The 27,944-nt window shown below is 32.2% G+C and overlaps 1 protein-coding gene across 7 annotated transcripts in view; it reads left to right on the forward strand.

Annotated features, from left to right (window-relative positions):
* The first annotated feature begins 180 nt into the window (after window positions 1–180).
* LOC132751058 (muscle M-line assembly protein unc-89-like) overlaps window positions 181–27,944 on the forward strand; it is an 81,279-nt gene continuing 53,515 nt past the window's right edge. For 4 of the 7 annotated variants that reach the window (XM_060741191.1, XM_060741169.1, XM_060741197.1 and 1 more), the window contains exons 1-7: window positions 181–372; window positions 3,568–3,690; window positions 5,877–6,053; window positions 6,685–6,906; window positions 8,931–9,061; window positions 19,072–19,131; window positions 23,801–23,938. In XM_060741191.1, coding sequence (XP_060597174.1) covers window positions 5,944–6,053; window positions 6,685–6,906; window positions 8,931–9,061; window positions 19,072–19,131; window positions 23,801–23,938 — 661 coding nt within the window. In that variant the 5' untranslated portion in view covers window positions 181–372; window positions 3,568–3,690; window positions 5,877–5,943. Of the gene's footprint in view, window positions 373–516; window positions 537–3,567; window positions 3,691–5,309; window positions 5,331–5,876; window positions 6,054–6,684; window positions 6,907–8,930; window positions 9,062–19,071; window positions 19,132–23,800; window positions 23,939–27,944 lie in introns of those variants that run through there. The other 3 variants (XM_060741176.1, XM_060741205.1, XM_060741184.1) reach the window with 3 other exon arrangements.

A 27,944-nucleotide genomic window follows, 5' to 3' on the forward strand; every position in this document is an offset into this window, starting at 1 on the left:
TTTCCTCGCCAGAGGCTAGCATAATATAATTTTATTCAACTTGTTCAATAAATTCAGTATTGAACCTTCACAAATATAATACACTCATTTAGTATCCTCTATATATATTGTATATTTCAAAATAGGTTTTATAATAAATATATGTATAAATACATATTGAATTTCTGTTTTCAGAAGATGAGCTGGTGATCTACATATATTGTATGCCAAGCTGCGGTATTAGAAAATTTGTATTATAACACAACAAATAAAAGCGACAGAGATATTTCAGACCAATATTGAGCACTTTTTCGAGTCTACATTTCTTGTAAATAGTGAGAGTGTTAGTGGATTGAGGGAGAAATTTGCAGGATTCATTGTGGAAACCAAGAGGTAATATATATTATGTTTCATTATCAAATGCTGTTTGTTTATGTAATAGATCTGTAGAATCTGTAGGCTGTTTGACTTTAAGAGTCTGGGCTTGCATTTCACTGCTGTGGGTTGGTTAATGAACTGTTTATATGTGAAGAATTTATTCATTCAGAAGTCAACAGGTAATATATATTTTGTTACATGATCAAATACTGTTTGTTTATATAATAAATCAGTAGAATCTGTAGGCTGTTTGACTTTAAGAGTCTGGGCTTGCATTTCACTGCTGTGGGTTGGTTAATGAACATTTATATGTGAAGAAGTTGTGTAGCTTAGAACTGCTAGATATGTTTCTACACTTTATTCTTTTAACCATACAAAAATGTGCAGAGACGTATTCCTTAATGACCTAACAGTTGGTCCGCAGTGTCCCTTCCTGTATTCATAGCACAGGGGGTGAACCCATATGGATTTTAAAATTGAGCATCCCTTAAAAAATATAATCACGAAGGGTTTCTTTGAATGTTTAGCATCTTCCGATGGTTAAAGATTTTATAAACACTCTGCATTTTGAGTTTGTTAATACACAATGTAGTAGCATTTTTTTCACACACATATTGCATACTTTGGACACTGCAGAACCCACAACGGAATAATATCTCGACAAACAGTACAAAAATGGGAAAACATCAAGAAAATTAAGTCATAGGGGTAGAATCATACTACAATTTTCTTAAAAAAAGTTTTGAATTTTATATAAATGTATAAAAAGTTGAAATATTATCCTGTGATGACCTATTTTCTTTTTCACATATGGTGTTGTACCGTACGTCTTGGTCAGCGGAAATTCACATATTTTTTTTTACCAATGCTCAATTTTGAGATCCATATGGGGTTCATGCACCTAATCCCCCCCATCCCCACCACCATCATTTGACCCCACTGTGCATAGAGTTGTTTTGAATTTTGATTTTCAATTTAATATAAGTTGAAATTTATTCACCTCAGACACATGCTGTATATTTAAGTTGATCTGAGGTGGCTTGCGTGATCTTGTGAAAATATTTTCTCAAGTTTAATGGTGGTTTATACATTTGGAAACACTTCAGAATCCTTATATTTTCATAATTTAGTGTCATTTAAATTTTATGATAGTTTTATCAGTGACAGGTATTTTAATTTTATATTAAATATGTCTTTTTATATCACTTCTGTAATAAATAAGAATTACAGAGGATAAAAATTATCTCTGTTGGAAGAGTTATGGACTGTAAAATTTATAAAGAACTAAAAATAGTTCTCTTGAATCAAAGCATTTAAAACTTCAACCAAAGTGCCTATCGGTTAGCACAATAGAATTGGGCGACCCCGGTACGATTCATGGACGTCACATGTCACTTTTGTTGTGACTGATCATGAAATCCTTTCTACAGTCATTCGCACTGTACTTAAGTCTGCTCTTGCATGTACAGAAGAAATCAGTTCCTTCCGTAAGTGAAGTGGTAAACTGCTTGATAGCCTGCCCAGGAACGATGCGGTGGCTGAACTGAATATAGTAAATTCAATGTGGCAAGCAATACTGCCGTGATCCAGAGTAAAAACTACCAACACCAACTGCAAGCACTTGAAATGTGGCCTGATGCATAATGAACCCTCTCATATATATATATATATAAATTATCAGGGTAACTGTTTGTGGTGCTTTCACTATGATTATCTGTTTGTACACTGTTGAGAATCGTTAACCGGAACTTGGCAAAAGTGGGTTTTTCCGAGCTAATCCCCCAGTGCAAACTTATACTGTTAAAGCTTTACAGTGCATTACCTTTCACAATAGATAAGTTAACGTCCCACGCACACACCGGATTAGCTGACAAGAAAAAAAAGAATCATTATAACTGTACTGATTGCCAAAATGTTAAATATGCAATAAAAATGACTGGCATTAAATAACGTTTTGGAAAACTGTTACAGGACACACCAAAAATGAAAAAAAGCGTCTGAAATTATGAAAATATTTGCATTTTTTAGGCTTATTGCATGGGCCTTCCACTATCGGTAAAATTATAGAACTTGATAATCTGTCAGTACATGTTTGATTGTTGATATAAGTTATAGTACATAATTTTTTTTAAAAATAATATAAAGTATTTTATAGTGGACAGTATATTGTATTGTGTTTATCAACATTGCCCAGAAAGTTACATAAATAGTAGATATTGTCCAACAATATTGACCTGGCACTTCATTAATTTCCGTAAAGGTCAGGTGATAAACACTGGTATCTAAAAATATATCGATATCTTTGTTAACTCCACACGTCAATGAGGTGTGGTGTATTGGTGTAGATGCCTGACTACTGATCGTTCGATACCTGACCAACACCACGTTATGAGGACATGCATTTTTTTTTCATTTTTAAAATTTACTTGCAAGAATTAATTTGAAATAGGTTTGTAGGATACCTTTTAAGTAGTAGTTTTTATACAATTTTATTGTTTATCTTTCATTACATTATCTTTTATTAATAAAAAGGACAGCATGTTCATAATGCAAATTAAAATACTAGATAGAATACACAACCAAAAATCAAAGCGTTTTGCACGAATTAAGAGAGAAATGGCAATTTTAAAATAAGAAAAAAAATATAAAAGTGGCTGAACCACTGAGGATTCGTACCTACGAGTGTACGTCTATATTCTTCAAGTGAAAGCCCTAAATGACTGTGCTAAGAGGGATTTGTAATTTAGACCATTTAACAACTGGTTATATACATTCTGATTCATATCGATTTACAAATAGGTAGTAACGTTTACGGAATTTACCGACTATGGGGTCAAATGCAAGAGTGCCAGGTCAATGTTGTTGGACAATACATTGTATTTGTATAACATAAACTTGTATTGAATTTAAAGTAGTTGAAATGAACAATATGATCTCCTAGTTTTGTTTATTTATTGCATTCTATAAATATGATATTAGTTGACTGTGTGCCATTTTCGACTGTTATTTTCTGTTCATTTGTTTTTTTAAAACCAGTTACATATTACACATCCCATAATTTTATAAAAACTGAAATTGACAGTTAGTTATTGTGTCTGCTTTACAGAAAAACAGAAATATAATTATATCTATATGCTCAATTTTAATCTGAAGCTAGGGTCCCCTTGTTGTAATGACATCTTTTATCTACTTATCTTTACCTTTTATCAGGGCAAGTGTCAACAATGGATTAATTGTTCCAAAGATGTGAAAGGACAACAAAGATTTGTAATGTAATGAAAGAAGTACCATTATTTAGTGTGAAATTCTTCAAGACCATTAACAAAAGATAAGGTAATAAGGCAATCATGCCCTGAAGGTAAAAATATTGGATGAAAATTTAATACCATCTTTTCACCAGTCATTTATATTGGAAATAATTTTCTTTTTTGGATTGTACATACATAGTTGTATGTATAGATTTTACACATGTACCTCAGGTATGCCATTTAATAACTTACTCTTGTAAGATCCTGTTTGTATATTTATAACAGTTTTATTTTTCTACTGTCATAAAATAATATTTGAAGGAGTTGAATATCAAGGTATGTAAAGTTTTATTTCGTTAGCACTGTGAAAAATGCAAATGATTAGATCTTTACCAGAGATAAGTATTTTGTCCTGCCATGTTCAAAATATAATTTGTTTGTATCTGTCAATTTTGAGTGAAAATTCAGGATCTAGACAAAATGGAAAAGTAAACTGTTTTTGTGATTAATCCACAGGTTTTTTAATTGCTTTGATTTAATGCAGAGGGTGTGAATGATCATTCTTATTTCTATGTATGTAAAACAGTCACAGTTTACTTAAGGAGACAATATATAAGCTGCGTCACGAAAAAACCAACATAATGTGTTTGCGACCAGCATGGATCCAGACCAGCCTGCGCAGTCTGATCAGGATCCATGCTGTTCGCTATCAGTTTCTCTACTTGTAATAGGGTTTGTAAGGGAACAGCATGGATCCTGATCAGACTGCACGGATGCGCAGGCTGGTCTGGATCCATGCTGGTCACAAAACACACTACGTTGGTTTTGTCATGACGCGGTTCAATTATAAGCAGTCAGCCAGTTCTGTTGGTATCCTGACAGTCCTTTGTTGAAGTCCCAGTATGTCTGACCATTTTCCTAAAATTGTAAAATAAAGTTTTTCTAAGCATTGATGTTTAGCCATCATCCTAAAAGGTCAAGGTCAAAGTATAGTAATATACGGTAGGTACCAAGACCAAAGGAAATGTCTGCAAGGTCCCTGGGTCCTGGATTATAAAAACATTATTGTGTAAGCTGATTAACTCAGATGTAGATATTTGATTGGTCAGAAGGACAATGAGTACTGACCAATGAAAATCATGACAAGTCTGAGACAGATCTCAGAATGAAAGTTAAACAACCTTAGATCTAGGTTCAATATTCATGCTACTAATTATGGCTTGTCAGTGGTTGCAAGGGGTTTGGAGTTGGGGATGTGAAGATGGCAAACTAGTAGCAATTCTTTATAATTTTGAGAATTTTTATTGGCAGATTAACCTGTGTCATTTTAAGTTTGATTAAGTTTTAAAATTTTACTGTAGAAAATTTACCCAATGTTTAAAATGTCACTCCACTTAATATTCTTTATGACCTTTACCAGGGAATAATGAGACTAGCTCAGCATGAAGATAAATATAATTACTACTTGCAGTGTGCCTGAGTGTTGAAAATAGAAAGACAAACTTGTGGACCAGCATTTTTTAATAAGATGTAGATAAATTTGTGTTTTTTATAGCGTCAAGTCGAAATTTTTATAGCGCCAAGTCAAACAATTTTATGGCTTAATCTGATCATTATGAATGATCGATGTGAATATGTGATTGTATAGGGAAGTGAATATGTCGTAATTTATTGTGCAAGTTTAATTTTTGTATACGGATAACGTCATTTTGTGCAAAAAAATTGGTAAAATTTCGTTATGTTTTGTTAATTTTAAGTTATAAAACTTTATATATTAATATGAAAAAAACAAAAACAATAAATATAGCGTAAAAGGAGTAAAGAAGAAGTGGCTAAAGCTGTTCTAACCAATTTATTTTTTTTGAACGGCTTACTTACTCGACCTTTCATAGGCATGTGTATAGTGATTATTCGGATAGACGCAAAGTTTAAATGATTAGTAAAAATAGAGAATAACGGAATTAAAATATCAGAATATTTCGTTCCAGAACATTTTATTCTATATTCTATTTACATACATTATTCATGTGTGTTAAATAACAAGAGACATTCTATGTTACAACTATTTTTCAAATATCAACCATTATATTATGGAACCGATATTATTTTAATGGTTGATTAATTTTGTTAAAAATATTTCATATAATAAAGCATTATACCCTTTAACTTGCAGACTTTGCATAATTGATTTGTCCAGTCTTAAATTTAGAACAGTCCATTTACAGTTGAAGGGAATTCAGTATGTAATTATTTTGATTTCTTTTCTTTCAGAAGTGACCATGCGATTCTAAGGTGTTAGATTTTTTGTGAATTTGTGGCAGATTTTGGACTCCTAGAGATGGGAAAATCAATGAATCTGAACAATCTTTCACCAGAGGAGGCACAGCAGATCCTCAAGGTCATCCAGAAGGACTTTGAACTGAGACAGAAAGAAAGAGAGAGATTAAGGTTGGTAAAATTTTACTAGGTACCATAGATAGTTTGAGATAGTGAATGTTTTATATGTGAAATTTTCAGAGTTAAGACATGATGTTTCAATTATTCTGCAAACAGCACATGACTGAAGGCTGTATCCAAGCCAATAAGAACTTACGGACATTCCAAGTGAAAGCAGATAAACCTTCTCAATAAGGTCTTATGGACCGATCAAATGTTGGTAGATGAATCTCCTCAATAAGAAGATGAAACTTCCTCATAGGTTAGCAGATAGTACTTCCCAGAGAACCTGTGTATCTCCACAAGAAGGGCAGATACCAGTTATGTTCCTGAGAAAAGATCATTAACAATGATGAAATATTGAACTATTCATTTTAAATGATACTGGTTTTTGTTGATTTTTTATACCCACCCACACTCTTTAAAGTTGTAAGAGGGTTTGGTATACTGGTTTGCAGTTTTCAGTTTGCTTCTCCTTTTAACTGCTCAACCAAATTTAATAAGAATTGACAGCAATAAATTGTCATAATGTTGCTTGCACATAACTTAAAGAATTTGACCTTGACCTATAAAATTTAATGACCTTGACCCATAAAATGTAATGACCTTGACCTGAATTTGTTGATTTTTTTAAATTTTTCAGTAAAATCGAGGAAGTTGTAAATGAAGAGGAAAGTAAGACAGAGGTGTTGACGAAACAACAGAAGTTTAACGAGAATTGTTGTATCCGATGTTGCCAGACGTTTGGTTTTATCTTCAACAGGAAGCAGCTTTGTCAGTCTTGTCGTCTGTACGTCTGTAAATCGTGTGCCAGATATGATGACAATATCAAGGGTTACGTCTGCAAGGCATGTTTAACAGAATTGTAAGCATTATTTTATGTTATGCTCATAAAATGACCTAGGTTGACTATGATATTAAAGGGGAATAAATTATTTGACTAAGAAAAAAATATTTTGAAAAATTGTTGAATTTATGTAATGCAACAGTCAATCATAACTTCTTGAAGGCTGCCCTATCACCAACATTAGCTTTAGGGTGTAGGGCTCAAATCAGTCAAGTTTTTATTTTTGCTAGAACCAGCACTGCCAGGTCAGATCAATAATGGTTTTGTTTTGATGACAAAATATCCAGATATATACTTAAATAGAATAGCATATAGCTTGGATTTTAGATTCCAAGTATCTTTGCAGGTTGGGTTCTTTGTTCTTTTTTGTTTGGAGTGATTAAGACTGCTTGTCTCTTCTTTCCTTGTTGTGACTGGTTAATTATTTTCGCTATAGAAACAAGGAAATGCTAAGCAAATGCGAGAATTAACTTAGCTGTGCATGTATATATATATATTGACATTAATCTTTCTAGCTATTAATTGGAGGGTTGAATAAAATAACTAAGGTGAATGTACCACTATAAAGCTATATATGCGGTGTGGTATTTAATATAATAGGTTCTGCCACCACATTCTGGTAATTACTCGAGTGCTTTTATGGAAAATTTCTCTCAGAAAATGTCAAACACTGACTAATATTTGCTGTAGAATTATTATTTTATACAGTGAGGAAGGTTTGAAGGTTATTTTACATGTAGTACAGCAACAGTATTGGATTGTGTTACATTGTTTCAGGAAATAGAAATGTTAGGCCAATAGTGAAACTATTATCAGTGAATGTATTTTATGCTTATAACCCCAAGCCTTTTAGAATGAAAACAAAAATTAATGTGGTGACACTATGAGAAAATTTTGGAAAATTTCACAGACCTATTTAAACATTTACTTTTTTTCGGTGCATGATAAAACACATTTATAGATACTTATTTTCGTATAAAGCTACATATGTCTAAAACATTGATCTGGTTAGGGGAATTGTTCATATATTTAAGAGGTGGTGGGATGGGGGATCTGGAAATTTAGGGAAATTTACTCAGTTGTGAAAAGCATTTAAATATTTTGAAGTTTTTAATACTCCAGGCTGCTCAATTTAATTGTGTAATTGTTTTTAATTTTGACCCCTTTAAGTTACAATGGGCAGTTCCAGATTTAGAGCAGGGCTAGTCCATTATATAAAATCAGGTGATCTGGATACACACAGACTCAAATCTGAACAAAAAACTTTACACATGTATATACAAACTGATGTATTGCATCCTACACAAAGTATAATGTTTCTACTATCAAGTGAAATATGTTCTATATTTAATTAAGGTCATACACCAACAGATGTTTGAAATTAATTGATATTGGAGATATATCAGTTTATATGTTTATTGTAACAAAAGCTTTGAGAAATCTGTTACATTTTTAGCTATGAGAAATAGATATGTGTATCAAATCAAGCTTTTTAGGAGAGATCAAGTGACAATTATTATTAAGTTGGTGCTTTACTAAAATAGTATTTTAAGTAAGCATGTTATGAAATGAAACAAACTCATACATGTACATAGACTAATACTGCAAAGAAGGGCATAAGAGTTGTTTCCCTTAGATTATAGTGAAAGTACATGAAATCACATTTGGCTAATCATTATAAACCTTTACCATATCAAATATTATAAAACCCTTACCATACCAAAGATTCTTTTTTAAATTGACATATTTACTTTTTAAATATATTAATATATGTAAAAACTCTTGAAAAAATTAAAAAACAGTATGGAAATCTGCTTATCCATATTTATCGATACTCACTTATCTACAACATATTCAGATTAAGATTTTTTACGTTGACAAAGAAAACATCTTTAGAGGTCATTTTTAAAATGAGGTCACGGTTCATCATTTTGTCATGCCAGCCGTCAAATGAAATAAATTATTTGGGTGGGGGGGGATTTAAAATGGCAAAGTATATTTTGTTCAAAACAAACTTGCTATTGTTTGTTTTTGTTTTTCAGGGAACTGAAACAGAAATCTGGCGACTGGTTTTACAACAATGTTAGCAGGAAGTATAAGAGATTTGGTAGTGCGAAGGTTGTGAGGACCTTATATAAACATGCTGACGGGACACGGCACTCAAAGTTCCATTGTAAGTATTTTAGCAGTTATTGCAAGTTTGCAACCCTGTTATAACGTGTACTTATGACGTCATTGAGTTATGCAAATGTGAAGGGTCATTTGCAATGTGAAAGGTCATTTGAAACCTTTGCTTTAATGTGTACTGTCATGAGTTATGTCAGAGGCATCTTGAATCTTTTTGATATTATGTTGTTGTTTTATTTAGATTTGAATGTTATAATTAGGTTTGGCATGTGATACCTTGCAAAAACTCTAATGCAAACATACAATTATATACTCAAGAGTAGAATTTAATAACAAAAAAATCATTTTAAGATTTAAAATTTTGTTTGTTGTATGTGGAAACTGATTTTATAATTGGCTTACATTTTGTATGCATGCTATGAATTATGAATCTTCTGCTATATGTTATTGTATTAAAGCTGCATGCCTCAAGATGAGCCAAAATATTTCCAGAAAATCAAACTTGAGAAACATGTGCTAAGATTTAAAGCAAAGTTAAAAATTCAAATTATAGTTTAAATGTTATGTGCGATTAAAGACTGATTTTGCAGTATTTATCTTTATATCTCTACTTTCTACTGCATTGCTAACATAGTAAGGGTTATATTTGCATATTTTGACCTTTTTCTAATGCTGATTGCAATATGTAAATTACTTTCTTTGTTCACTTCACAATATTTTTACTTTTAAATACATTTTCAAATTTTTCATGAAAATCTGGAGGTGTGCTGCTTTAATAAGTAAATTGATGAAAGTTAGTTTTTGCTACATGTACAATTGATAAACATGTTAGTATATATTTCTTTGACCATTACACAGCATTGATTAATGTACAAAAAAAGTAATAGGTTTGTCCTGTTTTGAATCCGGTACTACTGTCCCTGAGAAGTTCTAATTGATTATTTTAAGTATTCAGCATCAGACTAAACAAACATGGAAGTCTTTCTTTCCCTAGCATCAAGTAAACCTACTTGCTTTATTTTATTGAGAACTCGAAAACAACATTTGAGCCGCGTCACGACAAAACCAACAAAACCAACGTAATGCGTTTGCGACCAGCATGGATCCAGACCAGGCTGCGCATCCGCGCAGTCTGATCAGGATCCATGCTGTTGGCTTACCAACCCTATTACAAGTAGAGAAACTGATAGCGAACAGCATGAATCCTGATCAGACTGCGCGGATGCGCAGGCTGGTCTGGATCCATGCTGTTCGCAAACGCATTATGTTGGTTTTGTCATGACACGGCTCATTTTAAGCTTGTAACTGTTTTAGAAGAAAAAAAAGGAACTGCTTAGTTGACTTTATGCTGGTCGACATACCAGATAACCTAGAAAGTTTCAATGACCTTGACACCCGTAACCTGTGGAAACTGAAGTTGATTTACAATTGCCATTGGTAACGAGCCAGGCAAAATCCAGTCTGACCAGGCTCTACTCTGTTGATCTAATAATAACTTTTAATTTTCACCTTGATATTGCCCAAAAAAATTTTGCAGGACAGTCCCAAAAAAAATGGATATTACATCATTTAAAGTCCATATAAAAATCTGTCTGTTCAGAAAAATTGTTAATAGTATGACTTAGTTTAAACCTATTTATTTAAGCACTTGCAACTTGCAACTTATATTTATCACTTTCGAGTCCGCTTCCTTGAACAAACTAGTACCGTGGTGTCATATAAAGACTTAAACAGTATGACTAATAAAACAAAATGTCAAAGTGACTGTGTGGGCTTCAAGCTTTGTTCTTGAGTACAGGACTTTGTAGTGATAGAAGATACATATTAAAGCTTCCTTGAAAAGGAGAATGAACATATTTTTACCACTGCAGTATTCATAGTCGGTTAAAAAAAAGATTAATAGCTTGTTAAACGGACATTCTTTATATCTGGCAACTGTTAGATAGGCAAGGAATTTGTGATAATAGAACATGAGGAAAGGTCGTAAACATTTGATAACTTTCTGTCAAAACATTTGCCAATACATTATAATAGATGGTGGATTTATATGAGTGTATATGGGAGTATTGAAGGGGGAATGTCTGTATAGTTTTTCTAGGATTATAATAATATGGTCATGAATGGGAAATGTAAAGGTAAATTTTGCTGTGGTGTTTTTCACTGCCTATAAATGGTATTAAGTATATGTCATAAAAATCTGGTAATAAAGAATTGGTGTGAGACACAACAAAGTATGTTAACTTAGATGTATTCATTACATGTATTATGTTTTCTATGTAGAATGACTTCATTGGGTCAGAAAAAAAGTTGTTGGTTTTACTTTGAAATGAAAATTTTCTCTAGAAAACATATTTTTTTTTTTTTTAACTTTTGATATGCATAATAAATTAATGTGAAAAAGGACACATGAAGATGGCCTAGTCTACCAAGGTGCCTGGCTTTGCTATAAATAATTAACACTTTGTATTCTGATAAAGTTTTTAACAGACCTGCGCTACAAGACAACCTGCTAGCCTGTCTTCAGTCTGTGTTGCTGAACAGAAGGGCTGTTTTTGCTGAGGTTACACTGTATTTACTTTTCCCAACATGGTAAGGGCATCAGCTTGTAAGAAATAGCTGTTATCCGGAACTTGACAAATGTCGGTTTTCCCAAGTTTTAAATCCCTCGGTACAAACAAACTTTTTACGTTAAGCTTCACTGTGCATGAGTACTGGTCACAATAGATTAGTCAACTTGTTGCACTTATTCTCAAAGTTGTAACTGAAAACCGGAATATTCTTAATTCCGAAGTATTAATTTGAAAGGTTGACATTTATACTGATATTAAATCATTATCAAAATCCATTGCCAGTATTATTAAGTGAAAGGTAAACTTAGCACCTATTTATTATATTTGAAAACTCTCTTAACATTATTTGGATTATTGCATGTCATGAGTCGAAAGTTTTATGTACATTTCCTTGTCTGTAATACATATTTGAAGAGCTGTCATTGTTAGAAATGATATTGATGTATCAATGATATTTTTCTTTTGATCAATAATTGATGCTTATTTTAGAAAATTGATAATTTTGACATACTAATTGAATGCCTAGAAGTTACAAAAGTCACGCGAAACATAAAACAGAAGCAATTTTCAAAGCAGTGGTGACAAAAAAAGGTCGGCAAAAATCATGCAATCGGCATTAATATATAAAAGACACATCGATGAAAAGAACATGATTTTACTGAAAGCATTTAAACAGAATAACAGGCAAGTAATTAATACTTAAGGTAAATAATTATCAATATTTATTGGTGTATCATCGATATTGGTAGTCTGATAATTGATATATAGTTGATTTGCTTTGCACTGAATCAATGACAGCTCTACAAATTTGTTCTTTGTTACCTAATAACCTCTTGCTCTTTCTTAATATATAAAAATGAAAAGCACCAAGGGCGTTTCTACATGAGCTATGCAGCGTAATACTTTAAATTTCTATGACATGTTTAACTAGATGTGATTTCAATTGAAAATGCATGATTTAAATTCCTGTGTAAACCTTAGACATGATTTACTTACTTTAAGTTATATGTGTTATATATATTTATATATATTTTTGTGTGTCAAAAGATCAAAATCTTTGGTGCATTTAGTACATTTATCTTATAGATAAAATAGACATACTAATATGTTGAAAAGAAATCTCATGTTTAAAAGAGTTGCATATGTGCTAAAATCCATAGAATAAAGGGATTAATGTAAGAAGCAATCCCTACTCTGCAAATTTTGTGAAAGGAAAAAAAGGGGTTTCGTGTGGGAGAAAATCTCTAGTTTGAAGGTTTTAATGTAAGGAAAAAAAACCTAATCTTAAGGGTTTCATGTAAGGGTAAATCCCTAGTCTGAAGGGTTTTATGTAAGAAAAAAATCCCTAGTCTGAAGGGTTTTATGTAAGAGAGAATCCCTAGTCTAAAGGGATTTATGTAAGAGTAAATCCCTAGTCTGAAGGGTTTTATGTAAGAGAAAATCTCTAGTCTGAAGGGTTTATGTAAGATAAAAAAAAATCCCTAGTCTGAAAGGTTTTATGTAAGAGAAAATCCCTAGTCTGAAGGGTTTTGTGTAAGAGAAAATCCCTAGTCTGAAGGGTTTTATGTAAGATAAAAATCCCTAGTCTGAAGGGTTTTATGCAAGAGAAAATCCCTAGTCTGAAGGGTTTTTATGTAAGAGAAATCCCAAGTCTGAAGCATTTCATATAAGAGAGAATCCCTAGTCTGAAGGGTTTTATGTAAGATAAAAATTCCTAGTCTGAAGGGTTTCATATAAGAGAGAATCCCTAGTCTGAAAGGTGTCATGTAAGAAAAAAATCCCTTGTCTGAAGTTTTTCATGTAAGAGAAAATCCCTAGTTTGTAGAAGGGTTTCATGTAAGAGAAAATCCCTGGTATGGAGGGTTTCATGAAAGAGAAAAATCCCTAGTCTGAAGTTTTTCATGTAAGAGAAAATCCCTAATCAAGAAAAAGGATTCTTTAAAAGGGTTTCAGGTTTAAAGATCTGTAGTTTAGATTAAAGGGATTTAATGTATAAAAGGATTGACCAAACTCATTCTAGACTTATTTTTGATGTCATCACTTCCATAAAAATAAACAATAATTGAAAATTGTTTGTTTATTGATTATAATTATTTGTTGATTATTAATTTTGATAAAATCATATAATACCTTCATATTTAATATATTTAGGGGTGGGGGGAGAAAACTTTTGATGAATAAGTTGCTTTCTTTTCACATACTTGTTTTTTGTGTTTTTTTTCTAAATTCATTAATTGTCTTTTGAACATATAACACTGATTTTATAAAGGGTCTAAAACTGATTTTAAAAATTACAGGTAAAACAATTTCCGTTATGTAGCTACACTTAAGTGGGTGAAAGTCATACTGGGTAAATGGTGGCAAATTTGTGTATTTTAGGATTTAAATTGAGACAAGATTGTGGGTAAAAAAAAAAGTGAAAAATATTTTAACTTTATGAAGAGTATTATTGATTCACCTTGGGTTTATAATATTTAAAAAAAGTTATTTAGGAACTTTTAAAGATGTATTTGAATTCAACTGACAGTGTAATTATTTGAAGAGATTATGTTTATATTCACAACATTATGAATTTTTACTAAAAGGGGATGTGAAATAGTGATTATTGATCAATTTTATTTTGGGAAATATAGAAATGAATATGTCTGAACAAAAGGAAGGGTTAGGGAATTATGTAAGACTTTAAATGATTTTAGAAAGTAAATTTGAAGAAAAATTGATGATTTAATCAGAAATATGCTAGGCAGTTTTAGGTAAAAGAGGGGTCTCGAAAAGATCATTTGATTGATGATGCGAGGAGGACGTATATAATGGATTACAGAACAAGTACATTTTAAAAATTGAATTTAATCTAAAAAGTAATAGACAAACCTTGTTTTGAAGTTGTCAGAATTCTGGTGAGAAACTTTGTTTTCATTGACCGCCAAGAATACGTACATGTGATTGGAAATAAGCACATTCAATTAAAAGTAATCAGAATTCTGGTTGGAAACTTTGTTTTCATTGAAAATGGAATTAAAATTGTCAAGAATACATACATATGTGGATGGAAAAAGATAAGCACATTTGAATTCTGAATAGGAAATAAAGCAAATGTAAAGGAAGGATAACCATTTTGAAACAATGATTTTAAATTACAATACTCGATGGAATGAATTCTGAATAGGAAATTAAAAGAAATCTATAGAAAGGATGCCAGTTTTGGAAAAAATTATTTTACGTTACAATACTTGATCGTATTAGAAAGATAATGCATTCATTTCAAATTGATTCAATATGAAACATTCGGTTGATTTCATATTGTTAACAGAATGAAAAAAAAAATGAACAAATATTTGAAAATAACATAACAGCTTCTTTTAATGACAAGATTTAAAGTCAACAAGAAAGTTTAAAATGTATGTATATTAACACAGCTGGATTGAAGTTTTATGGTAAAAGAATTTTGGCTTTTAAATAGATAAAATCAATAATCAATCGTACGTATATTGAGAAGGTAGCTGTGTTATTTAAACTGATTATAAATAAAAACAACATCAACTTATTCAGGTAGCTTCAAGCTAAGCTATGTTGTTGTTGTTGTTTCTTTTGTTATTCAAATGAATGAATATATATAAATAAACATGTTTTGTGTGACTTGTTTGTAAAAAATACACCAAATTCAGAAGTAATTCAACAAAATAAAGTGATTTAATAACCTTGATATATTCAACAGAACAGAACAGATAATTATTCTGATATACTTTACAGTTGTGATGAATATAATAGGAAATGAATGTTTTCTTATGAAATTTTGTTACCTTAAGTCTTCAATCTTGTATAGTGAAAGTGGAAGTTTTGAATTTAAAGTGAAAATACATGGCTACTTTATCTGAAGGGAATATTTATATTAATATATGGAATTGATGACTAGTTACTACTAAGATAATATTGTGAACAATGTGGACTACCTTTGCGAAGGTTCAGGTCAGAAGAATGTGTAAGTATGAGCATATTTAACATTCTAACGCTATTCTCATTATCCCCATATCAAACAGATGCAAAATATTCTTGCATTATAGTATAATAATGCACGAAGGGTTTATTGTTCAAATGCTTTCTAATTTTTAGCTCGACTTTTCTATGAAAAGGGGAGCTATCCTACTCGCCCCGGCGTCGGCGTCGGCGTCGGCGTCACACCTTGGTTAAGTTTTTCGTACCACCCCACTTTATTTCAGAAGTATTACAAGTATGGCTTTGAAACTTACCATACTTGTTCACCATCATAACCTCCATCTACAGACAAGAGTACATAACTCTGTCAAGGTTTTTGACAGAATTATGGCCCTTTTTTGACTTAGAAAGTGTATTGAGCTTGGTTAAGTTTTTTGTACCACCTCACTTTATTTCAAAACCATTGGAGGTATTGCTTTGAAACTGACCATACTTGTTTACCATCACGACCTTCATCAACAGACAAGAGGACATAACTCTGTCAAGGTTTTTGACAGAATTATGCCCCTTTTTGACTTAGAAAATACATTGAATATGGGTAAAATCCACTTATTGCCTTAACCCTTTGAGATATTGCTTTGAAACTTTTAATGCTATTTCACATCATTACCCCCATCTGTACGCAAGAGAAGGTAACTCTGTCAAGGATTTGTTTTAAAAATTAAGGCCTTTTATCGACTTAGAATCTTGGTTAAGTTTTTAGTACCAGTCCACTTTTTGACTGAACTGTTTGAGATATTAATTTGAAAGTTGGAATACTTGTTTACCATCATGGTCCCAAAACATGAGCAGGAGAAGGTAATTCTGTTAAGGATTTTATTTGAATTATGGCCCTTTTTGACTTAGAAACTCAGTTAAGATTTTCATTCTTGTCCACTTGTTGACTTAACCATTTGAGATATTACTTTGGAAGTTGGAGTTCTTATGTGCCATCATGAGACCTATCTGTAAGCAAGAGAAGATAACTCTGTGAAAATGTTTCTTGATTTGTACTTAGAAATTCCTAGTTAAAGTCTTGTGTGCCCTTAACTGTCAAAGTTTTGTTTTATAGGCAAGCACTAAAAAAGTCGAGCGCGCTGTCCTTCTGACAGCTCTTGTTTATATAGGTCTATCGGCCTTCGGTTAATCCTGCGCATTTGAACTCAAACCATGCATTATTCTACAACATTTGTTTTTATTGAACTAATTGTATACATGTATGTCTTATACAATGAAATATGTAATAGGAGGAAATAATTAAGTTCGCTGATTTAATGCACATGTACACACAAACAAATTACGATTGTTAATTACCGTGTTTTCTTGAATAACATTACCAGCAGTGGTAATAAACTTTAAAGCAGCTCTCTCTCCTTCTGTAGGGTTAAAAAAAATAAGTGTATGTTTCAAGCCTTAAAGTAGCACGCCTACAGATTCATATTAATTTTTGATGAAATTTTTGCAAATGTTATGAAAAGTTAAATATTATGAGGTCACAGACAAATAAAGAAATTTTCAAATTGCAATCAGCACTTACAATCCACGAATATTAACAAAAAATGGTCAAGATATGCAAAAATAGCCCTTACTGCTTTAGAAACACAGTAGAAATATGGTGATAAATACTGCAAAATCAGTCTTCAACTGCACATAACATGCAAAATATAACTTGGATCTTGTATGTTTTTATCGTTCTTAAAAGGGTAAGTGCATTTTTCTCAATATTGATTTTCTTGAAATATTTTGGCTCATCTGGAGGCATGCAGCTTTAAAGTGTCATTATGCACATCTAAGTTTGCAGGTAGGAAAAAAATAATTTTACATTTTGCAATAAATAAAGATTACATACAGGTATTATACTTCATAAAAAATAAACAATAACCTGTATGACACACTGAAATTTCTATCAATATCCTTTAGAATTTATCATGTAATAATTTTTAGTGATAAAAAAGTTACTTTTAAATAGTTTTTTTTATATTTTATATTTTAGACAATTCCAAAACAGTTTTCAGCATCAAGGTTTGGTTAATAACCATTTTAATACTAGTAGTCATTCTTTCAAAATATATAGCTGATTCAGCTGAGTCACTTTAGTAGTGATTAGCCTTTACCACCAGTATAGAGCCAGGCCGGCCTGCGCATCCGTGTAGTCTGACCAGGCTTTATACTGTTGGTAGCTCAATTTTTGTACATAATTTCATATTGAAATCCCTTAAACTTAAAATGGACTGTTCCAAATTCAAAGCAGGGCAAATCCATTACAAAAATTCAGGAGGTTCAGAGTTAAAGGTATAATCATTTATGCGAACAAAGGAAAAAACTTGGTAAAGAAAACTTGTGGGTAAACTGACATGACATTAGTTAAAATTGTGCCACAGGGAAATTTTAAAAGATTGTGTAGATAAATGTGAGACATTACTTGTATGTTAGTTTTTTTGTTGTTTGAATTTCAGTGAAGTAATGTTTATGTTCTACATTTTAATTAGATTGATACAGGCAATTTGGGTCAATTAAACTGTGAAACAAAATTTAGACGGAGCCTGATTGGCACACATAGTCTGACTCACCTGTTAATAAGCAGTGGAACTCTTATTTGGAAATCTTAATAAGTTTTGTGCCAGTACCTCTGATTAAAATGTCATGGTTTGTCCTTCTGCTTGGCTCAATAGGGAAAGCATCAGATTAGTAATCTAATGGTCGCTGTTTTGATCCTCGGGGCAGTGTAATTTCTCAGTGACAGTTGATTTTTTACATTGACTCTCTTATCGCTGATAAAGAAATCATGTGGATTTAGTAACCGCCTCCATGGTTGAGGGGTTAGAGTCGATGACTTCTAATCCAGTTACCTCTCTGGCGTGGGTTCGATCCCCGGGAGATGCTTTGGTAGTTTAGCGCGGAGGAAGGTAGACTAGTACTGGTGTAACTCTCCAGGAACGATGGTTAGGAAACTACCCGCCTATATGACTGAAATACTGTTGGGAAAAGGCGTAAAATGAAACAAACAAACAAAACTTGCAGAAAAATTGGTAATTACTGGAAAGCCTAGTGGGATAAGCAAGAGATATGACCAAAAACATGTATTAAAATTGGCATTAAAATCAGAAAAACAAACTAACAAGTCATGTTTTGTAGAAATGATCTGCAAATTGGGAACTGAGCTTGAATGATTAAGCTGATGTTCAGAGGTTTTTATCAGAAATAGCATGAAACCATGATTGTGACTGTAGTATAAATGGTTCACATAAAAAGCTTATAACATAATTGAATTCAAACTAAAATATGTACATATGTAATACACATATATAATATATGTTAATCTTATTTTATCTTGTTAGACAATGCTAGTGTTTTTTTTTTGTCACTAATTTTATTTTTCCAGAATATTGCAGCTCTTTGTATGAGAACCTGAATGAAAGGTTTTAATGAACAAACTTGGTTGCCATTACTATTCTATTTTGAAAATAACCATGTAAAAATGTATAAATAAATTTTAACAACTTTTTCTACCTAGGGAGTGATGGCGATGAAGCAATTATGGAGGAACAAGAACATTTTGATGACATTACACAAGGTTCTATAACATAAAGAAATCTTCAGCCACAGTTTTAACTATTCTTCCTTCTCACATCTTTTTTAGCTCACCTGTCACAAATATACAGGGTGAGCTTTTGTGATCGCTTTTCGTCAGGCGTCCGTCCAGCGTCCATCCGTAAACTTTTACTTTAAATGACATCTCCTCATAAACCACCAAGCCAATTTCATCCAAACTTCACAGGAATGTTCCTTTGGTGGTCACCTTTAAAAATTGTTCAAAGAATTTAATTCCATGCAGAACTCTGGTTGCCATGGCAACCGAAAGAAAAAACTTTAAATATCTTCTTTTAAAAAACCCAAAGAGCTAAAGCTTAGATATTTGGCATATAACATCTTCTAGTGAGTGTCTACCAAGTTTGTTCAAATAAATGCCCTGGGGTCAAAATTGGCCCCGCCCCAGGGGGTCATTGATTTTCCCTATATGCATATAGTAAAAACTTAAAAAATCTTCTTTTAAAGAACCCAAAGAGCTAGAGCAAAGATATTTAGCATGAAACATCTTCTCATGAGTGTCTACCAAGTTTGTTCAAATAAAAGCCCTGGGGTCAAAATTGGCCCTGCCCCAGGGGGTCATTGATTTTCCCTATATGCATATAGTAAAAACTTAAAAAATCTTCTCTTAAAGAACCCAAAGAGCTAGAGCTAAGATATTAAGCATGAAACATATTCTCATGAGTGTCTACCAAGTTTGTTCAAATAAAAGCCCTGGGGTCAAAATTGGCCCCGCCCCAAGGGGGTCATTGATTTTCCCTATATGTATATAGTAAAACTTAAAAAATCTTCTTTTAAAGAACCCAAAGAGCTAGAGCTAAGATATTTAGCATGAAACATCTTCTCATGAGTGTCTACCAAGTTTGTTCAAATAAAAGCCCTGGGGTCAAAATTGGCCCCGCCCCAGGGGGTCATTGATTTTCCCTATATGCATATAGTAAAAACTTAAAAAAATCTTCTTTTAAAGAACTCAAAGAGCTAGAGCTAAGATATTTAGCATGAAACATGTTCTAATGGGTGTCTACCAAGTTTGTTCAAATAAAAGCCCTGGGGTCAATATTGGCCCCGCCCTGGGGTCATTGATTTTCCTTATATGTGTATAGCAAAAACTTAAAAATCTTCTTGAAAAAACCCAAATAGCTACTGTTTAGATATTAAGCATGAAACATCTTCTACTAAGTGTCTACAAAGTTTGTTCAAATAAAAGCCCTGGAGTCAAAACTGGCCCCGCCCCAGGGTTGTCATTGTTTTTAACTATATGTGTATATTAAAAACTTAAAAATCTTCTTTTAAAAAACCCAATGAGCTAGAGCTTAGATGTTAAGCATAAAACATTTTCTTATAGGTGTCTACCAAGTTTGTTCAAATAAAAGCCCTTGGGTTAAAATTAGCCCTGCCAGGGGGGGGGGGGAGGTCATTGTTTTTCATTATATATATATAGTAAAAACTTAACATCTAATGGGTGTCTTCCAATTTTTTTCAAATAAAAGCCCTTGGGTTTAAACTGGCCTAGCTCCGGGGGCCTATATACAGGTGAGCGACCTCAGGGCCATCATGGCCCTCTTGTTTTTTACCTAGTTTCCTCTCTCTCTTTATGGTATTGTTGCAAAAAGTTCTTTTGTTTGTTTTGTTAGAGAATTTGCTTAAGAGTTTGAAGCTTAAAAGTACAAAAACTTTTGTACAGATTAAACATATATCAAATGATGAGATGACTGAGTGCTTAACATGTCAGACTAGAAATCTAAGGATTGCTGGCCGCTTGGGTTCAAACCCCATTAAGCAAGATCATGTTTCCTTCAGCAAGAAACTTTACAATCATTGCTGAGTACTGGTTGGTACCAGGAATGGATTTGAGAAAGTGACTATAAGCTTATAGCTTCCTACACAATTGAACTTTTAATAAATTTTTGTATAAACTAATATTTGTGTAGCCCTCCCCCACCCCATTCCCCACATCCAAAACCTTACCCAGTCACCTGTCACATGTTGAAAGTGTTACACCATCAATGTATATGTGTCTTTTTATTAATTTGTGTCGTGTTTATTATAATAATAACCATTTAATCATATTGTCTTTAGTCAAATTAATTTTGAGATCTCTTATCGGTGCCCCATGTGGCAGAGGGGTTGCCTTTAATGACTGAGCCATAAGAATTGCACCCACTAATTTATCCCTGTGTGATGGTAAGAAAGGACTAAATGGGTTAAAATTACTGGAATCTATGGATGTCTTTAAGCTCCAGCAGGTGAGTTGGTTTTGATCCCTGGTGTTGTTTTGAAGTTTGTAACACCAGAGGTTAGCCAAAATCATTTTTCATGTTTTGGAACCATATGACCTGTACTGTGTTGGTGCGCTGAAAAACCAAAGAAACATATAGCTTAAATTTTAAAAGAAGCCTGTCTGTAACCTTTGGAGCCATATTAAAATCTGCTTGGCTTAAAATGTGGAACACACATCAATAACCTTTTAGAGTGACCTTTCTATGGTAAACTCTGTAAAAACCTGAATTTTGTGCTTTCCATAGCGGAAAGCGAAGTAATTCAAGTTTTGTGCATTGCTGCTTCATGCCAAGAGATTTAGCCTATCTGTATACTGAGCGCTAAGTTCTGTCTGTACTTTTGATACCTTTGAATGAGCTGCGCCATGACAAAACCAACGTAATGCGTTTGCGACCAGCATGGATCCAGACTAGCCTGCGCAGTCTGATCAGGATCCATGCTGTTCGCTTACAAACCGTATAACAAGTAGATAAACTGATAGCGAATAGCATGGATCCTGATTAGACTGCGTGGATGTGCAGCTGGTCTGGATCCATGCTGGTGGCAAACCCATTATGTTGGTTTTGTCGTGACGCGGCTCAAATATCTTTCAATTTTCAGCTTGATTTCATCAGAAAATATTTTAAGATTTCCATCCAATACATCTTAACTAACTTCAACTTTTATTTTGCACGTTTATGCTTATCACATAATTTATGTGTGACTGTCTTTAACATTATGATTTTGTTGAACATCTAGATTGGTATTGTATTATGTTTTGTTTAAACTTCTTCAAAGGTAGTTTCAGTAGGGTTAGAGTGTTTAGTATGGTGGCCGATTGCGGCCATTTTAAACCTGCGAGAAATTTTATCGTTTATCATAAAATGTCACGGGCAACTTTCAAAACCGCAAGATTTTCTGCCGAAATTGTACAAAATGTCAAGGAAAATGTATAAATCTTGATATTTCGTAAAACAGTTGTTTGAAACAGCAAGAAACATTTTGACTCTAGTGCAATTTATTGATTTAAAAGTTTCCCGCAACATTTTATGAACGGACGGAAAAATATCTTGTAGCTTTAAAATGGACGCTACCGATCACCATAGTTTAAAGGGTGAGGATATTAGGGCGCGGATGAATATGTCAGCCATTGGTGAATTAGCATGTGAATTTGTTTTATTTACTTTTTTAACTAGATATCATTAGGATATTGCATGTTACTGTATAAGTACTTTTTCACTTCTGGAAGTTTATTTCTGCTAAAGAGACCACAGATTTTAAAATACGCACAACTTTAAGCTGTTTTGTTAGTATTTGTCTGCAAAATTAAAAAACGCAGATGTTTTAGTCATTATGTCTGAATTTGTCTGCAGTAAGTTATTCCACAATACATTGCCATAATTGAATTATTGGCTTAGTTATTCAAATTGTACTTTCAAATTGACTGACACCACAAAAATAAGAATAAGCAAAAATTTAAGATTTGGCAGATTATTAAATCCGCAGAAAAAAGGTACTTATATGATATAAAATTAAATGTATAAATTATTGTCTGACATTAGTGTGTTAGTATGTTGAAGGGATAGATCTATGTAGTTTTGTTTAATGGTAAAAGTTGATCAACGCTGTTCACAGGTTTTTTGTTTCATACTGTACAGGATTTACCAGATTGTTTAATTCCATGAAACCTATTTCAAAGCTTGGTTGTTCTACCTTATCCAGATTAGAGGTGTTACCTGGTCATCTGGCATAGAAGCTTTATCATATGGTTTTATAACTTTCATATTGGCATCTTAGAACTTATGACCGCAGAAAATATAATTTCAGACATATTAATGTAAATAGGACTTTGAATTTTAGAAAATATTTTTAAAAAATTGGTTATGAGAAGCTTACCTACAATGTAATATTACATTATACATGCAATTTGAACTGGAACCTACAAATGTTTGATGGCTGAAAAGCTTATAAGGGCAATAAGTAAATGTTTATTTTTGCTTATATTCTCTTATATGAAAGCTTTATTTCAGTGCTTTTTTTTGGGTTTTTTTTAAAGCATTTCAATGAATAAATTAATAAACAAGTAATATGATCTGTCATTGAAGAGGTTATAACTTATTTCTATTATAATCAAGTAAATGTTGATTGTTTTAGAGCTTTTTAAGAAGACACATCTTGGTATAAGTTACACCAACATCAGTATGTAAAATAATTGATAATCTTTAATGCTCATTCATTGGGTAAAAAACAACGAAATAGTAGCAATAAGCAAACCTTTAGGTCCACAAAATTAAAATTATTTGTTCTATGTAATTTAAATGTATTTGACTATTTTTTTTCAATTTATTTATATGATTGTTATTTTCTAAAAAAAAATTATTGTCTTTTTGTTTCAGCTGACAATGAGAGTGACAGTGGCTATGATCCCTCCCTCTACAGTTCTTTCGGCCAATCAGGATCCCTGAGAGCAAAGACACGCCCCTCTCTCAAATCTGTCTTCCCAGAAATCAAGATTACTGATGAAGATTGTGAAGGTAAGTTTTTTTTCCATTTAAATATGTTTGACAGATTCTATAAAGTTGCATGCCTCCAGATGAGCCAAAATATTTTTAAAAAAAATCAAACTTGAGAAAAATGTACAAAGATTTTAAGAAAAGTAAAAAGATTCAAGATTTTCAAGTAATAATATGCATGTTATTTGCCTTAAATTTCTGATTCTAAAGTATTTATCCCCATATATCTACAGCGTTACTAGGGCTATTTTGCATAAATATTTTAACCTCTGTGGTGATTTACATCAATTGTTTATAAGTGCTTTTTGCAATGTGTAAATTAATGTGACTATGTCTTTGGTCACTTCCCAATATTTTACTTTACTTAAAATACATTTTGAAAGAGTTCATGAAAATTAGCATGAATCTGGAGACATGCTGCTTTAAGACATTTACAAAAGATGTGTAAAAGATAAACAACGAAGGAATTGACAGTTGATTTGTTCCTGTTCATTTGTAAAAAAAGACTCCATTGTTTTAGCAAAAAGTGAACAATGTTAAAGTTTTTGAAGATCCTTTAAATACATCTCTTGAACTGTATCTGCCCAAGAACTTCAAACTGTCTTCGATCAGCAGTAGAATCCTTTATTTCAAGGGAAGCAACATAGTTTAAATGTCAATTATGCAGCGTCCTAGTTTCTTAATTCAATGTTATTTAAAAACTACATGGGAAATTTAAATTGATACTTATATACCACTGTATTAAAAGGGAGGCAACTGTTGCTGCCCTATTGTAACAATGTAAGAAAGACAACTTTTCCAAGCTTGCTATATTAAATCGGCAGTAAAGTTGTGATAAATATTTCTTTATTGTTAAGTGTTGTTTAGGGGGGTCTCTAGGATATTTGAAACATATTTATAAAAGCAATTTTGTCCAATGTTGACAATACACACAGGGAGCTGTGAAAATTCCCGCTGTTTTCTATTCAACGAGGAAAAAAGAAAACATTCCTATTGTGAAGTAGACCTGGGCGTTTTAAGATTACTTTTGTTGTCAAACATTGCTCTTGTTATAGATATTGAGTGGCCACCGGTCAAGTTTATTTTCACCTTTTTAAGATAATTTCCCGACATCAATTGAAAATGATTTTACTTGAATTTAGCTTTGTCATTGTAAAATTGGGGACATTTTAAGTTAACTTTTTTTTCTGCTATTTAAATCTAAAGTTATGCCTCTATCAACCTCCAGTGTTTCGAGGGGTTAATTGTTTCCAGAGTTGTTTCTAAATTTATAACTGTTAGATTGGAGAAAGAGATCCAAATGATATAATCAGTTTTCCTTTAAGAATTTTTAAAGAGTCATTTATTTTTATTCATAATTTATATGAATTCTGCATTAGAAGTACCGTACATGTGTTTTATGTCATAGTTATGACAAATTGCACTCTGGCTAAAAAAAAAACATTTTCGATTTTATTTGTTTTATTTAAATAAGAAAAATACATAGAGAAATTACTATACAGAGCAAAAGTCACATCCATAAAGTAAAGCCATTGTGTAAACTCTTAATCTGCTGGATATACATATGGTTTTACACTGCACCTACACAATATATGGGGACCCTGCAGCTTTACTTGTGGAGGAAGACATCAGGTGCCTTTCTGTGTGTTATTTGAAGCATGAATGGACACCTGATTAGAAATATTGATGTTTCGTAAGCTAGCTGCAGGATAGCTTCCTTACATGAAAGAATTCCAAAGTCCCTGTCAGGGATTCGAACCCACAGCAGTGAGGGACAAGTGGTTTGAAGAAACAAAAATGATTAGCCTTTTGCCAACAGTAGGTCAGCTTGCACTTCAATGCAGTCTGAGCAGGTTTTATGCTGATTTCTTACCAACTTCAAAATCCCCAAAATTGATAATGGACTGTCCCATAAATGGTAGCTGGACAAGTCCATTTTAGAAATTCAGCAGGTTAAGGGTTAAGTTAAAGTATAATAATTTCATCAAAAAAAAAGAAAAAAAGAATGAAAATCAAAATTAAAGTATCTAGGATAGTCCTCCACTCCGAGACACAATTATTTACATTTCGACTGAAATTTTATTGTTACTTAGCTAAGATTGAATATTATAACAGTGACCATAAGGGTGTTATGTCAAAGTGTAAATAGAGGGCTTATTAACGGAATAAATATGTAAATAAGCACCTGATAGGGTAAAAATAGGGCCGCAATTTCTCTGTTTACATTGTCTGGCCGTTATATCATTCATTAAGATAATATTTTGCTACCCCCATCCTTACTATATAATATTATAATTTGACTGGAAATATTAGTATTTTTAATGTGTACATAAAGTTGTTACTATTTTGTGAGCTCATGCATTTATGTGAATGTGAATAATAATATCTTTCATGTGTAACGGTTTGGATCAGAATATCGGTCCTAAGGGGACCTGCCCATTGGGCGTTAACGAGGCTTTGGTAAAATTACGTCATCATAAGCTTTCCATTGTACAGCAAGCTACTCATGTGGCATCCCCCATGCCAGATGAAATTTCCAGCATGGGTAAAACTAATGGAAATGCCAGAAATGTTTTTCAAAGTACAAATAGAATATTGTCTGAATTTTTAGGTCACAAACAGCCATCTAAAATTGATACAGCCACAGACTTTTAAAACAATGACAATGGGAATCACTAAAGAACCCTAAAAAACAGAAAAATTCAGAATGTTGCTGGCTTGGTGCGATAGTTTTTTCCAGAACAATTATTCTAACTCTCAAAAGTGACCTAAACATTGAAAAGGGTTGCAACACTTTTCACACAAATCGGGCTAAGAATTGCACAAAAATACGGTTTTTCAAATTATTTTTGGGTATATTTCTTATCTCTTTGGCACATCTTTCTCTTTTATGGTAAGTGTTCCATTTGATCTATCTTTAAGAAATTCAAATTTTATGTTTTTAGGCATTTGGACCTCAGTGGAGTTCCTTTAATTTATACAGGGACTGTTTGCTAAATATATAAATCTAGCTTTATATATAGATAAATGCACCATACAGACTTCAGTTCATTGTTCGAGTAACAATAGGCAAAAAACATACACTTTGAATGGAAGAAATGGAAATTTAGTTCAAAACTGATTTCAATAAACAAACTATTCAACTGTTTTGAATATGGCACAGTAATGGTATTTTAAAAAACATATTTGAATATGCTCCAGTCATTGTGTATTATAAATGTGATAGTTTATAAATATGTTAATATGGAAAAGGTGCTAAATATTATTGGTTTTGTAAATAAAGTAAAAGTTTACCCACGATTTATTGAAGATATTTACCTATATTGAGTAGATAAATATATTTAACCAGGTAGGAGAAAGAAATATATCGCATAAATCAAGAAGAAGAAAAAGCTTACCTATATGTAATACACAAGTCTTACAAAGAATGGCCGTGTCACTGTTATGAAAATTTTGCACTTTAATTGTGAAGATATTTGATTTAGATTTTAAAATTTTTTGTTGGATTTTTATTTTAAAAAGATATTTGGACGGATTTTCTGATTCTATATTTATAAGGTCTTTAGATTTTGGGACTCGTAAAATCACTGATTTGATCTTTGCCTTCTTTGATAATATTAAAGGAATAATACTGCCTGTAAAATCTCTGATCTGCTGGGAAAAAAATTATGTGGCAAAATCTCGGCTAGTGCACAGAGTTAGTTTTGAAAAAAAATTTTTAAAAAATGAAACAGGCAAGAAAGCTTGATGTTCAAGGCATAATATACCTCGGAAACAAATGAATTTTTACAGAATTAGATAAAGGCGTAGTTGATTTTATTTAAAGTTTAAATAATGATTCAGAGCATGTAAGATGCTTGTAACATGAGAAAGAAAGTGATGAATGTGAAGAAAATTGTCATAAAAGTAGCAATATGTAAACAAAGTATTATTTTGACTTCCATACAAAATACTAAATCACTACAACTCTGTATACTTTGTTGCCAAAAAACTACAGATTAAAAAGATGGTTATACAATAATGCAAT

The sequence above is a fragment of the Ruditapes philippinarum genome, unplaced genomic scaffold, assembly GCF_026571515.1.
Source record: "Ruditapes philippinarum isolate M1 unplaced genomic scaffold, ASM2657151v2 ctg1868_1_1_1_1, whole genome shotgun sequence".
In the NCBI taxonomy this organism is placed as follows: Eukaryota; Metazoa; Mollusca; class Bivalvia; order Venerida; family Veneridae; genus Ruditapes; species Ruditapes philippinarum.